Source organism: Myotis nattereri, assembly GCF_964212035.1.
Source record: "Myotis nattereri genome assembly, chromosome: Y".
In the NCBI taxonomy this organism is placed as follows: domain Eukaryota; kingdom Metazoa; phylum Chordata; class Mammalia; order Chiroptera; family Vespertilionidae; genus Myotis; species Myotis nattereri.
In genome coordinates, this window is record NC_138094.1 from 1,315,388 (window position 1) to 1,330,232 (window position 14,845).

The 14,845-nt window shown below is 46.3% G+C and overlaps 3 protein-coding genes across 3 annotated transcripts; all 3 read right to left on the minus strand.

Moving 5' to 3' along the window:
* Window positions 1-2,592: 2,592 nt before the first annotated feature.
* Window positions 2,593-2,931, minus strand: LOC308512243 (T-cell leukemia/lymphoma protein 1A-like; the record flags this gene model as incomplete). Its single annotated transcript, XM_081082041.1, has 1 exon — window positions 2,593-2,931. One exon carries the CDS (start codon window positions 2,929-2,931, stop codon window positions 2,593-2,595), a length of 339 nt encoding a protein of 112 aa, XP_080938167.1.
* Window positions 2,932-7,596: 4,665 nt separating this feature from the next.
* On the minus strand, window positions 7,597-7,935 carry LOC308512244 (T-cell leukemia/lymphoma protein 1A-like; the record flags this gene model as incomplete). Its single annotated transcript, XM_081082042.1, has 1 exon — window positions 7,597-7,935. One exon carries the CDS (start codon window positions 7,933-7,935, stop codon window positions 7,597-7,599), a length of 339 nt encoding a protein of 112 aa, XP_080938168.1.
* A 4,195-nt stretch (window positions 7,936-12,130) lies between these two features.
* LOC308512245 (T-cell leukemia/lymphoma protein 1A-like) lies at window positions 12,131-12,469 on the minus strand (the record flags this gene model as incomplete). Its single annotated transcript, XM_081082043.1, has 1 exon — window positions 12,131-12,469. The coding sequence occupies one exon, from the start codon at window positions 12,467-12,469 to the stop codon at window positions 12,131-12,133; it is 339 nt and encodes a 112-aa protein (XP_080938169.1).
* Window positions 12,470-14,845: the final 2,376 nt, after the last annotated feature.

Below are 14,845 nucleotides of genomic sequence, written 5' to 3' on the forward strand. Positions count from 1 at the left end.
ACGATTGTTATACAAACATGTTGTTTATCTACAAGATCTATTATTAGTCATAGTTGGCATATACAGGAACAATGTGGAAAGAATCATGAGGTGAGTTGTAATTCCCATGAATTACATGAATTCATGTAATTATTGTGACATGAATGCTGAGATGCTTCGTTCTTCTTCAAGGCATTTCCATCCTTTGAAAAAGTCAAATTTGCCTTGGACGGTTTGACTCAGAGGAAAGAGTGTTGGCCTGTTACCTGAAGGGTCCTGGTTTCAATTTCAGTCAAGGGCACATGCCCAGGTTGTGGGCTCCATCCCCAGGTGGAGGCCTGCAGGAGGCAGCCAATCCTTGATTCTCTCTCATTATGGATGTTTCTCTCTCCCCCTTCCTCTCTGAAATAAAACAAACAAACAAACAAAAAAAACCTCCCAGCTCAATGACCTGGAATGAGGCAAACTCTTTCCAGTTAGGAAGGAAAGATGAACTGGGCCCTAAGGACATGTCAGACATCTGCCTGTTGACATTTAGTAGAAGAAAGAGAAAAAGAAAAAAGAAAAAAAGGGCGGGGAAACATAATTCAAGTGTCACCCTCATACTGCCCTATAAGGAATCAAGCCCAAAGGGGTCAGGAGACACAGTGTCTGCAGGGGGACCCATGACAGATCTTGAGGCCATGGGCTCTTTTTTTAAAAATATATTTTTTTTATTGATTTCAGAGAGGAAGGGAGAGGGAGGGATAGAAACATCAGTGATAATGAGAGAGAATCATGGATTGGCTGCCTCCTGCCTGCCCCCTACTGGGGATTGAGATCAAACCAGGGAATGTGCCCTTGACTGGGAATCGAACTGTGACCTCCTGTTGATAGGTCGACGCTCAGCCACTTAACCATGCTGGCTGGGCCTGCAGTGCAATATTTTGAATATAAGAAACACACCTTAGAAACACATCCCTCAAGCTCCCCAGTCCTCAGCCTTAAAGGTCTCAATGTGCCTTTGCCAACACTTTCCTGCAAGAGGAGAATTTAATCAGCAGTCAATGGTCTCTTTAATGCAACCATGGGTGATCTGAAATTGATTACTGGTACTCAACCTGCGCACGTCTCCTGCCACCTCTCTTGGGTGCGATGCTAGATAAATTTTATGTTCGCTTGGCTTTGTTTGGGATGTTTAGTGCTAAACAATTAAAAACCCAAATGCATCCAGAGCTAGACACTAAAGCCACACATTGAGTGGGTTCCAGTCTTCAGGAGACGAACCCTCGCATTGCCTCGTAATTCCTCAAAAGAAAGAGATGATCAGCATAAAACACATGTAATCCCCCAAACTTTCATTCTTTTTATAGAGAAGGTAGTATTGGTTGACGAACCTCAGCAGATCAAACAATGAGAACGCTGGTCATTGAAATGAAAACTATTTCCAGTGATGTCTTTGAGCCTTGTCTACTGGGGCTGGGCTAATATTTTCAGGCTTAAGGTCTTTTGCGTTTTCTTCCTCTGCGTAATATATTTTTACTAGAGGCCCAGTGCACGAATTCGTGCACCAGTGTGGTCCCTTGGCCTGGCCTGCGGAATTAGGCCAAAACAGGCTCTCTGACATCTCCCGAGGGCCCCAGATTATGAGAGGGCGCAGGCCAGAACAAGGCACCCCACCGGTGCCCCCTTATATCTGGGGAGGGACACTGGAGGTTGGCCAGCAGGGGAGTGACCGTGTGAGGGCTCCAGGGCATGTCCAGCCCGTCTCTCTCAGTCCCTAACAGCTAGACCCCAGCAGCAAGCTGCCCTACCAATCTGAATGTCTTGTCTCTGGTGGTCAAAGTCTGTCATAGTGAGCAGTTGAGCAACCTTAGTTTATCATTTGCATATTATGCTTTGATTGGTTGAACAGATGACCAGTTGACTGGACACTTCACATATTAGGCTTTTATTATATAGGATTGATTTCATACAGGAAGGGAGCGAGAAACATCAATGATGAGAGAGAATCATACATCAGGTGCCTCCTGCACAACCCTACTGGGGATAGAGCCCACAACAAGAGCGTGTTCCCTTGACCAGAATCGAACCTGGGACCTTCCAGAGTCCACAATCCAACCCTCAATCCACTGAGCCTAATAAGCTAGGGCTCATTGGTGAATTCTTTTCTGTGCCTTGACCAGGAATCTAACCGTGACCTCCGGGTTCATAGGTGGTCCCTGAATCACTGAGAAACACCAGCTTGGCTCAAAATGCTTTTATTGATTTGAGAGAGAGGGAGAGAGACAGAGAGATACAAGGAGACAAAGAGACAGAGAGAGAGAGAGAAAAGTGGAGGAGGAGAAGAAGAAGAAACAGGAGGAGGAGGAGGAGGAGGAGGAGGAGGAGGAGGAGGAGGAGGAGAGAAGAAAAAGAACAAGAATAAGAAGAACAAGAGGAGAAAGAGAGAAAGAGAGAGAGAGAGAGAGAGAGAGAGAGAGAGAGAGAGAGAGTCAATGTGCCCTCCACCAGGGGTTGGCAGATAGAACAACAAAGCTTAGTAAAAAGGTGAACAGAACTATACACATCCCACCAGCAGGTCAGCAGGACTTGGGCTCAGCTTGACAAGAACCAGGGACCCCATCACATGTACTACGAGTCGTCCATCAGCTCAAGGACCATTTCCTCCACTCCATCCTCCTTGACGTGTTGCACAATGCGCCAGAACTGGCCCATGGAGTCCACATACTGGCTGCCAAGGTGGAGCGTCCACATCGAAGGCATGTTGCTCGAAGTAGGAGGGCTGGTGGTGAGTGCGGTATACCCACTGGGGAGGTCGTCCTGCCACAACCGTACTTGCAGGACATCTTCTGTGTCCATGACGAGAAGCAGCCATGTGCGCTGGTTCTCATCTTCATATATTGAGTGCCCACGGATCCTCAGGCAGATGGGGTGCGAGGTGAGGTGCTCCTTCGACGGGAGTTCGGCCATGATGCCTCCGTGGTCCAATGAGCAACAGCCACAGCTTCTCAGAGCCTCTCGCTACTTTGGTCCTGGTATCGAAAGAGAGGGGATGGGGTCTCCAAACACATTTTACCTCGACTTTTATCTTTATGGTTTTTACGGCTGTGTTTGTGGTTGTGTTTGGTTTATTTTGCAAACCTATAAATCTCAACTGTTCTTTCTTTTGAGCTTTAGAAATCTCTCCTAGAACAAACTGTACAAAACGTACTTAAAGTAAAATTTGACTCTGTGAAGGTAACACGGTCCTATAGAATATTTAAAACATTTTTTATATGGGTTGACATACAACCTTAGGTTAATTTCATGGTTAAAACCCAATGATTACACATTATATAATGGACTAAGAAATCATGCAATTAATCTCAGACCCATCTGACACCATACACAGTTATATTACTAGAGGCTCAGTGCACAAAATTCATGCACTGGGGGGGGGGTCCCCTCAGTCAGGTCTGCGGCAATTCACAGTCTGGGACCCCTTGAGTGCTGTGCAGCTGACAGCTTAGGCCCGCTTTAGTGCTGCTGTGGAGGCTCCCACCAACCCTTGTGCTCTGCAACTGTGAGCCTGGCTTTTGGATGAGAGGAGCTCCCCCTGTGGGAGTGCACTGACCACTGGTGGAAAGCTCCTGCCATGACCATCTGCCCCTGGTTGTCTGTGTGTGTCATAGCGACCAGTTGTTCTGCCATTTGGTCAATTTGCATATTAGCCTTTTATTATATAGGATTGCATTGACTCAGTGCTCTACTTTACTGTGCCATGACTATTCTTTCATTTTTTTTCATATAGTTTTACTGATTTCCGAGCGGAAGGGAGAGGGAGACAAAGAGAATAAAAGATCAATGATGACAGAGAATCATGGATTGGTTGCCTACTGCACACTTACTATTGGGGATCAAGACTGTAACCCGGGCATGTGCCCTGACAGGGAATCGAACTGTGACCCCATCTTCCTCGGTTGAAGCTAAACAACGGAGCCACGCTGGCCAGACTCTTAGTTTTCTTTTTTTCTTTCTTTTCTTAATTAAAACTTTGTTTTTGGATAAATTTTCTTTTGTCCTGATATCACCACCTTCTTTCTGATCATCTCAGAGGGAACTCACAAACCATAGCACAACCCATACATTGCAAACAATATGGAAATAATATGCTTTACCTTTAACAGAGGAACAAAGCTAATGTCACCGTCCAGGTGGGCTTCTTAACAGCTGTCTTGCTTCTCAGGTGCTGATGAGAGAGGCAAGACCAAAATATTCAGGGACAGACAGACACCTGGGATAGCTTATCGGGCGAACAGGAAGGAACGTGACAGGTGAAAAAGAACATAGGATTCCTGAGATCTCATAACATCACTGATAGAATGATCTCTCCCTTCCCCAAACCTCAGCCATGCTCTTGGCAAGAGCTGTATGGTTTGGTTCTAATCTCACTTCAGTCCACAAGCCCACATTCCTCCATCAGATCAGACTCCATCCCCAATCCTTCCTCCTCCTCCTCCCATCCATGTTTTTCTTACCTGTTCTTCTTGATCTGAAGGCCAATCACCATTCGTAACTCCTTTCCTCTGTGACCGGTCTCTGCTTCCCCCTGTCACCTGCCGAAGAAAGAACATGACCATGATACACATATTCCCAGGAATCCATGTACCAGGAATGTGTCCAAAAAAAAAAACAAGGTTCCCCTGACTCACACCCAGAAACCAGTCCCTTGAGACAGATGGTGGTGTGGAAGCAAAGAGGTTTATTCAGGTGCTGGCAACCTGAGAAGATGGGGGAAGCTCGTCCCAAAACCCATCGGCACATCTCAGTGCAGGCAGAGTCTTTTATAAGGACAGAGAGACAAAACAGAGCAAAGAGGTCAGTGGGCTGGGCTTGAAATGTTCTCTACGAGCCCACAGGAAAAGTCCAATCTGATAAGGATCTTGCAAGTGGTCAGGTGACGGTCCAGTGTGTGTCATCCTAGACTTTGTCCTCCTGGTTCTAAGGTTGAAGGTCATCATATTTCCCAGAACTGGGAAGGTCATATTTCATATCTTCTAAAATTAGTTCCTAGGATTTTTACACAAACAGGCTGTTTATCTACAAGCTTTATTATTAGTCAGAGTCTGCATTTATAGGAACAATGTGGAAAGAATGGTGAGGTGAGATGTCATTCCCATGAATTACATGAATTCATGTAATTACTGTTACATGAATGCTGAGATGCTTCATTCTTCTCAAGGTGTTTCCACCCTTTGTAAAAGTCAAATAGGCCCTAGCCGGGTTGGCTCAGTGGATAGAGTGTCGGCCTTCGAACTAAAGGGTCCTGGGTTTGATTCCCAGTCAAGGGCACATGCTCAGGTTGTGGGCTTGATCACCAGGGAGGGACTTGCAGGAGGCAGCCGATCCATGATTTTCTCATCATGGATGTTTCTACCTCTCCCCCTCTCCCTTCCTCTCTGAAATCAATAAAAATATACTTGAAAAAAAGACCGACGCTCTATCCACTGAGCCAAACTAGCTCGGGGGCTTTGTAGTCTCTAAATGACTACCCACCTGGTATATTGAAACAAAAAAAAAAATAATAAACTATTTTAAAACATTGTGCATTTAATCTGAATGCAACACTTGCTTAATATTTTTTTTTCATGTTTTTATTGACTTAGAGAGGAAGGAAAAGCAAGAAGGGGAAAAACATCCATGATGAGAGAGAATCACAGATCGGCCATCTCCCGCACGGCCCCTAATGTCAATAGAGCCCGCAACCAGGGCATGTGCCCTTGACCCGCAATCGAACCATGCCCTCCTTCTTGATAGGTCAATGCTCAACCATTGAGCAACGTAGGCCGGGCCGGAAGTGCAATATTTTGAATATGATAATCACACCTTAGAAACACATCCCTCATGGTCCCCAGTCTTCAGCTTTAGAGGTCTCAGTGTGCATTTCCAAACACTTTCTTGCAAAATGAGAATTTAATCATCAGTTAGTGATCACTTTAATGCAACCATGGATGCCCTGAAATTGATTTCTCGGGCTCCCCCCAGCTCCCTTTCCAGCCGCCTCTCTCTGGTGCAATACGAGATGAATTTTATAATTGCTGGGCTTTGTTTGGGGCTGTTTAGTGCTACACACAACTAAAAATCCAAATCCATCCAGAGCTAGATGCTAAAGCCATACACAGTGCTGGTTCGAGCCTTCAGGAGATGAGCCCTGGCATCCCTCCTAATTCCTCAAAGGAAAGAGATGCTCAGCATAAAACACCCGTAATCTCCCAAACATTCGTGTTTTTTTTTTGGATAGGGTAGTATCGGTTGACGAACCTCAGGAGATTAAAAAATGAGAACGCTGGTCATTGAAATGAAACTATTTCCAGTGATGTCTTCAAGCCTTGTCTACCAGGGATGGGCTAATATTTTCAGGCTTAAGGTCTTTTCTTGGTCTTTCTCTGTTGAATATAGTTTTTACCAGAGGCCCGCTGCACGAATTCATTCACTAGTGTGGTGCCTGGGGTGATCGGTGGAAACTGGCTCTCTGAAATCCCCCGAAGGGGTCCCAGGTTACGAGAGGCCACAGGCCAGGCCAAAGGACCCCACCGGTGCACCATTATATCTGGGGAGAGACTCGGGAGGTTGGCAAGCTGGGGAGGGAACATGGGAGGGCTCCAGGGTGTGTCCAGCCCATCTCACTCAGTCATGATCAGCCAGACCCCAGCAGCAAGCTGACCTACCAGTCTGCATGTCTTTTCCCTGGTGATCAAAGTGTGTCATAGAGAGCAGTTGAGCAACCTTAGTATATCATGTGCATATTATGCTTTGATTGGTTGAACAAATGACCAGTCGACTGGACACTTAGCATATTAGGCTTTTATTATATAGTACTGTTTTCATACAGGAAGGGAGCGAGAAACATCAATGATGAGACAGAATCATACATCGGGTGCCTCATGCACACTCCCTACTGGGAATCGAGCCCACAACCAGAGCGTGTGCCCTTGACCAGAATCGAACCTGGGACCTTCCAGACTCCACAGTCCAACCCTCTATCCACTGAGACAAACAAACTAGGACTCATTGGTCAATTCTTGTCTGTGCCCTGACCAGGAACCGAACCATGACCTCCAGGTTCATAGTTTGTCCCTCAACCAGTGAGAAACCCCAGCTTGGCTCAAAATGGTTTAATTGATTTGTGAGAGTGGGAGAGAGACAGAGAGACAGAGAGAGAGAGAGAGAGAGAGAGAGAGAGAGAGAGAGAGAGAGAAAAGAAGAAGAAGAAGAAGAAGAAGAAGAAGAAGAAGAAGAAGAAGAAAGAAGAAGAAGAAGAAGAAGAAGAAGAAGAAGAAGAAGAAGAAGAAGAAGGAGGAGGAGGAGGAGGAGGAGGAGGAGGAGGAGGAGGAAGAAGAAGAAGAAGAAGAAGAAGAAGAAGAAGAAGAAGAAGAAGAAAAGTAGAAGAATAACAGGAACAACAAGAACAACAAGAAGAAGAAAGAGAGAGAGAGACAGAGAGAGAGAGAGAGATCAATGTACCCTCACACAGAGAGGGTGGCAGGTAGAACAATGAAACTCATTAAAAAGTTGAACAGAACTATACACGTCCCACCAGTGGGCCAGCAAGACTGCGGCTCATGTTGACAAGAGCCAGGGATCCCATCACATGTCCTAAGAGTCATCCATCAGCTCAAGGATCATTTCCTCCATGTCATCCTTCATCACGTGGAGCACGATGCGCCAGAATCGGTCCATGGAGTCCAGGTACATGCTGTGAAGGTGGATCGTCCAGTAGGAAGGCATGGTGCTCGAAGTCAGTGGGCTGTTGGGGAGTCCATTATGCTCAGTGGGGTGGTCGTCCGGGCACAACTGTACTAGAATGGGATCTTCTGTGTCTATGACGTGATGCAGCCATGTGCGCTGGTTCTCGTCCTCATAAACCGAGGGCCCACGAATACTCAGGTACATGGGGTGCGAGGTGAGGTGCACGATCGATGGGAGCTCGGCCATGACCCCTCCGTGGTCCACAGAGCAACAGCCACAGCTTCTCAGAGCCTTTCGCTACTTTGGTCCTGGTATCAAAAAGACAGGGGATGGGGTCTCCAAACGCATTTTACCTCGGCTTTTATCTTTATGGTTTTTACGGTTGTGTTTGTGGTTGCCTTTGGTTTATTTTGCTAATTTATAAATCTCAACTTGTCTTTCTTTTCAGTTTTAGATCTCTCTTCTCGAACAAACTGTACAAAAAGTACGTGAGGTAAAATATGACTCTATTAAGGTAACATAGTCCTATGGAATTTTAAAAACATTTCTAAGTGACAGTTAACATAGAACCTTAGGTTCATTTCAGGGGTACACCCCAATGATTAGACATTATATAATGGACTAAGAAATCATGGAATTAATCCCATATCCATCTGACACCATACACAGTTATTATAATAATACTAGAGTTTCAGTGCACAAAATTTATGCACTCAGGGGGGTCGCTCAGCCAACCCTTCAGCCTTTCCCAGTCCAAGACCGTTTGAGGAATGTCCAACTGACAGTTTAGGCCCGTTTTAGTGATGCCATGGAGGCTCCCATCAACCCCTCGGTGCTCGGCACCTGTGAGCCTGGCATTTGGATGAACGGCGCTCCCCCTGTGCGAGTGCACTGAGCACCCTTTGGTCAGCTCTTCTCATGAGCATCTTCCCCTAGTGGTCAGTGCGTGTCATAGCGACCAGTCATTCTGCTGTTTGGTCGATTAGCATATTAGCCTTTTATTATATACAATTGCATTGACTCAATGCTCTACTTTACTGTGCCATGACTATTCTTTCGTATTTTACATATAGTTTTACTGATTTCAGAGAGAAAGGGAGAGGGAGAGAAAGAAAGATCAATGATGACAGAGAATCAAGGATTGGGTGCCTCCTGCATGCCCCCTACTGGGGATCAAGACTGTAACCCGGGGATGTGCCATGACTGGGAACCAAATCCACATCTCCAGGTCCTTGGTTTAAGCTAAAAAAACTGAGCCATGCCAGCCGGGCTCTTTTATTTTCCTGTCTTTTCTTTCCTTTCCTTTTCAATTTTTGTTAATTAAAACTTTGTAGTTGGCTCAACTCTTCTTTTTGTCCTGACAACACCACCTTCTTTCTGATCATCTCAGAGGGAACTCACAAACCATAGAACAACCCATCTTGTGTAAATAACATGCTTTACCTCTTAGAGCTGGCAGAGGAACAAAGCTAACGTCTGCATCCAGGTGGGCTTCTTAACTGCGGCCTTGCTTCTCAAGTGCTGGTGAGAGAGGCAAGACCAAAATATTCAGGGACAGACAGACACCTGGGATAGCTGATCAGGAAAACAGGAAGCAAAGTGACAGGTGAAACAGCAAGTAGGATTCCCAAAGTCTCATGACATCACTGATAGAATGATCTCTCCCTTCCCCAAACCTCAGCCATGCTCTTGGCAACAGCTGTATAGTTTTGCTGCTAAACTCACTTCAGACCACAAAGTCCAAATTCCTCCCTCAGATCAGACTCCATCCCCAATCCTTCCTCCTCCTCCTACTATCCATCTTTTTCTTGCCTGTTCTTCTTCCTCTGTAGGCAAAGCACCGTTCTTCGTTCCTTTCCTCTGTGACCGGTCTCTGCTTCCCTCTGTCACCTGCAGAAGAAAGAAAATGGCCATGATACACCTGTTCCATGGAGTCTATGTACTAGGAATGAGTCCAGAAAAACAAGGTTCCCCTGAATTACCCACCAGAAACCAGTCCCGTGATACAGGTGGTGGTCAGGAAGGAAAGAGGTTTATTCCCTTGCTGGCACCCTGAGAAGATGGAGGATGCTAGTCCGAAAACCTGTCTGCACATCTCAGTGCAGGCAGAGACTTTTATAAGGAGGGAGAGGCCAAACAGAGAAAAGAGGTCAGGGGGCGGGGCTTGAGAAGTTCTCTACGTGATAACAGGCACTTTCCAATCTGATAAGGACCTTGCAAGTGGTCAGGTGACGGTCCAGCGTGCGTCATCCTAGACTTTGTCCTCCTGTTTCTAAAGTTGAAGGTCATCAAATCTTTCAGAACTGGGAAGGTCAGAGTTCATACCTTGTAAAATTTGTTCCTAGGATTCTTATGCAAACAGGTTGTTTACCTACAATTTTCATTATTAGTCAGAGTCTGCATTTACAGGAACAATGTGAAAAGAATGATGAGTTGAGTTGGAAATCCCACTGTGACAGGAATGCTATGATGCTTCATTCTTCTTCAAGGCGTTTCCACTGTTTGAAAAAGTCAAATAGTCCATGGCCGGTTTGGCTCAGTGGATAGAGTGTCAGCCTTCCTACTGAATGCCGACGCTTTATTCACTGAGCCAAACCAGCTTAGGTGCTAGGTCCACTTTAAATGAACACCCACCTAGTATGTTAAACCAAATAAATAATAATCCATTGTAAAATAATATGCATTTAATGTTAATGCAACACTTGCCTAATATTTTTTTAAAAGTTTGTATTGACTCAGAGAGGAAGGAAAAGCGAGAGGGAGAGAAACATCCTTGATGAGAAAGAATCTCGCATTGGCCGCCTCCCACACACCTGCTCCTGGGGATAGAGCCCGCACCCCCAGGCATGTGCCCTTGACCGGGAATCGAACCGTGACCTCCTGGTTGTTCTGTCAACACTCAGGCACTGAGCCACGATGGCCGGGCCGGAAGTGCAGTATTTTGAATATGAGAAATACACCTTAGAAACACATCCCTCACGCTCCCCAGTCCTCTGCTTTAAAAGTCTTCATGTTCATTTCCAAACACTTTCCTGCAAGAGGAGAACTTAATCAGCAGTCAGTGATCTCTTTAATGCAACCATGGATGCCCTGAAATTGATTTCTGGGGCTCCCTCCAGCTCCCTATCCTGCCGCCTCTCTCTGGTGCGATGCTAGATCAATTTTATGATTGCTGGGCTAAGTTTGGGGCTGTTTAGTACTAAACACAACTAAAAACCCAAATGCATCCAGAGCTAGATGCCAAACCATACACAGAGCCAGTTCGAGCCTTCAGGAGACGAACCCTGGCATCCCTCGTAATTCCTCAAAGGAAAGAGATGATCAGTATAAAACACCCGTAATCCCGCAAACATCCCTTCTTATTTTGGATCGTGTAGTGTCAGTTGAGGAACCTCAGGAGATCAAACAATGAGAACGCTGGTCATTGAAAAGAAAACTATTTCCAGTGATGTCTTGAGCTTTGGCTACCGGTGCTGGGCTAATATTTTCAGGCTTAAGGTCCTTTGCTTTTACTTTCTCTGTTTAATATATTTTTACTAGAGGCCTGTTGCACGAATTCATGCACCAGTGAGGTCCCTCAACCTGGCCTGCAGTATTGGGCCAATACTGGCTCTCTGACATCTCCTGAGGGGTCCCAGATTATGAGAGGGCACAGGACAGGCCAAGGCACCCCACTGGTGCCCCATTATGTCTGGGGAGGGACACGGAAAGTTGGCCAGCTGGGGAGGGACCTTGTAGTGCTCCAGGGCATGTCCAGCCTGTCTCACTCAGTCCCGATCAGCCAGACCCCAGCAACAGATGACCAGTCGACTGGACACTTAGCATATTAGGCTTTTATTACATAGGATTGATTTCATACAAGAAGGGAGGGAGAAATATCAATGATGAGAGAGAATCATACATCGGGTACCTCCTGCACGCCCCTGACTGGGGATCGAGCCCACAACCAGTGCATATGCCCTTGACCAGAATTGAACCTGGGGCCGTCCAAAGTCCACAGTCCAACCCTCTATCCACTGAGCCAAACAAGCTGGGGCTCATTGGTCAATTCTTGTCTGTGCCCTTACCAGGAATTGAATCGTGACCTCAGGGTTCATAGGTCGTCCCTGAACCACTGAGAAACAACAGCTTGGCTCAAAATGCTTTTATTGATATGAGAGATGGAGAGAGAAGGAGAGAGTGAGAGAGAGAAAGAGACAGAGAGAGAGAGAGAAAGTAGAAGAAGGACAATAAAAAGAAGAAAAAGAAGAAGAAGCTGAAGAAGAAGAAAAAGAGAGAGAGAGAGAAATAGAGAGTTACATCAAGGTGCCCTCGCACCCAGGGGATGGCAGATAGAAGAACAGAGCTTAGTAAAAAGTTGAACAGAACTATACACGTCCGAACTGCAGGCCAGTAGGACTGGGGATCAGGTTGACAAGATCCAGGGACCCCATCACATGTCCTACGAGTTGTCCATCAGCTCAAGGATCATTTCCTCCATGTCATCCTCCTCTATGTGGTGCACGATGCGCCAGAACCGGCCCATGGAGTCCAGGTACTGGCTGTCATGCTGGAGCGTCCAACATGTAGGCATGGTGCTCGAGGTCTGTGGTCTGTTGATGAGTGGAATATTCTCAAGGGGGATGTTTTCCTGGCGCAATCGTACTTGCAGGACACCTCCTGTCTCAATGGCGAGATGCAGCCACATGCGCTGCTTATCGTCCTTGTACACTGATGGCCCATGGAGCCTAAGGGAGTTGGGGTGCACGATGAGGTACACCTTCGACAGGAACTCAGCCATGACCACTTCGTGGTCAAAGGAGCAACAGCCACAGCTTCTCAGCTTCTCGCTACGTCGGTCCTGGTATCGAAAGACAGGGGATGGGGTCTCCAAACGCATTTTACCTCGGCGTTTATCTTTATGGTTTTTGCGGTTGTGTTTGTGGTTGCCTTTGGTTTATTTTGCAAATTTATAAATCTCAACTTTTCTTTCATTTTTAGATTTAGATCTCTCTTCTAGAACAAACTGTACAAAACGTACTTAAGGTAAAATGTTACTCTATGAAGGTAACATGGTCCTAGGGAATTTTAAAATCATTTTTTAAATGACAGTTGACATACAATCTTAGGTTCATTTCAGGAGTACACCCCAATGATTAGACATTATATAATGGAGTAAGAAAGCATGCAATTAACCTCATACCCATCTGACACCATACACAGTTATTATCATACTCGAAGCCCGATGCCTAGAAATTTGTGCACTCGAGGGGTACCTCAGCCTAGCCTTGCCCTCTTGCAGTCTGGGACCCTCGGGGGATGACCATCTGATGGCTTAGGCCTGCTTCCCATGGGATTGGGCCTAAGCTGGCAGTCAGACATTCCTCTGGCAGCCCAGGAGCCCTCCTGGGATGTCCACTTTCCTGTAGAGAGTAGGCCTAAGCTGCAGTCTGAAATCCTTAGCGTTGCTGAGGTGGCAGGAGAGGCTCCCACCAACACCGCTGTACTGGCAGTCGTCAGCCTGGCTTGTGGCTGAGAAGAGCTTCCCCTGTGGGAGCACACTGACCACCAGGGGGCAGCTCCTGCATTGAGCGTCTACCCCCTGGTGGTCAGTGTGTGTCAAAGTCATTCCTAGTCGTTCTGCTGTTAGGGTCAATTTGCATATTACCCTTTTATTATATAGGATTACTAGAGTTTAACTGCCAAAAATTCATGCACTTGGGGGGTCCCTCAGTCAGCCCTCTGGCCTAAAACAGTCTGGGACCCCTTGAGGGATGTCCAACTGACGGCTGAGGCCCAATTTTGTGCTGCCGTGGAGGATCCCCCTCGTCCTCTGTTTCAGCAGCTTTGAGCCTGGCTTTTGGCTGAGCAGTACTCCCCCTGTGAGAGTGCACTGACCACCAGTGGACAGGTCCTGCCATGAACATCTGCCCCCAGTGGTCAGTGTGTGTCATAGCAGCCAGTCATTCTTCTGTTTGGGTGGTATGCATTTTAGCCTTTCATTATATTGGATTGACTCAATGCTCTACTTTATAATGCCATGACTATTCTTCCATTTTTTTTCATATAGTTTTACTGATTTCGGAGAGGAGGGGAGAGGGAGCGAGAGAGAGAACGATCAAAGATGACAGAGATTCGGGATTGTTTGCCTCCTGCATGCCCCTACTGGGGATCAGGACTGTAACTCGGGCATATGCCCAGAACAGGAATCAAACTGAGATTTCCTGGTTCCTAGGTTTAAGCTAAACAACTGAGCCACTCCAGCCGGGCTCTTTTCACTTCTTTTCTTTTCTTTCCTTTCCTTTTCTTCTCTTTTCTTTCCTTTTCTTTTCTTCTCTTTTCTTTCCTTTTCTTTTTCTCTTAATTAAAACTTTGTAGTTGTTTAACTTTTCTTTTTGTCCTGACACCAACACCTTCTTTCTCATCATCTCAGAGTGAAATCACAAACCATAGAACAACCCACCGCATGCAAATAATATGCTTTACCTTTAACAGCTGGCAGAAGAACAAAGCTAACGTCTGTGTCCCGGTGGGCTTCTTAACAGTGGTCTTGCTTCTCAATTGCTGGTGAGAGAGGCAAGACCAAAATATTCAGGGACAAAGAGATACCTGGAATAGCTGATCGGACAAACAGGAAGAAAGTGACAGGTGAAACAGCAAGGAGGATTCCTGAGGTTTCTTAACATCACTCCCAGAATGATCTCTCCCTTCCCCAAAGCTCAGCCATGTTCTTGTCAAGAGCTGTATGGTTGTGCTGCTAAAATCACTTCAGTCCACAAAGTCCAAATTCCTCCCTCAGATCAGACTCCATCCCCCAACCTTTCTCCTCCTTCTCCCGTACATCTTTTTCTTACCTGTTCTTCCTGCTCTGAAGCCAAAACACCCTTCTTCGCTACTTTGCTCTGTGACCAGTATCTGCTTCCCCCTGTCAACTGCAGAAGAAAGAACATGAGATGATACACATCTTCCCAGGAGTCCATGTATAAGGAATGTGTCCAGAAAAACGAGGTACCACTCACTCACACCCCAGAAACCAGTCCCTGGAAACAGCTGGTCCTCAGGAAGGAAAGAGGTTTATAAAGGTGCCGGCAACCTGAGAAGATGGGGGAAGCTAGTCCCAAACTCATCTGCACATATCAGAACAGGCTGAGACTTTTATAAGGCGGGAGAGGCCAAA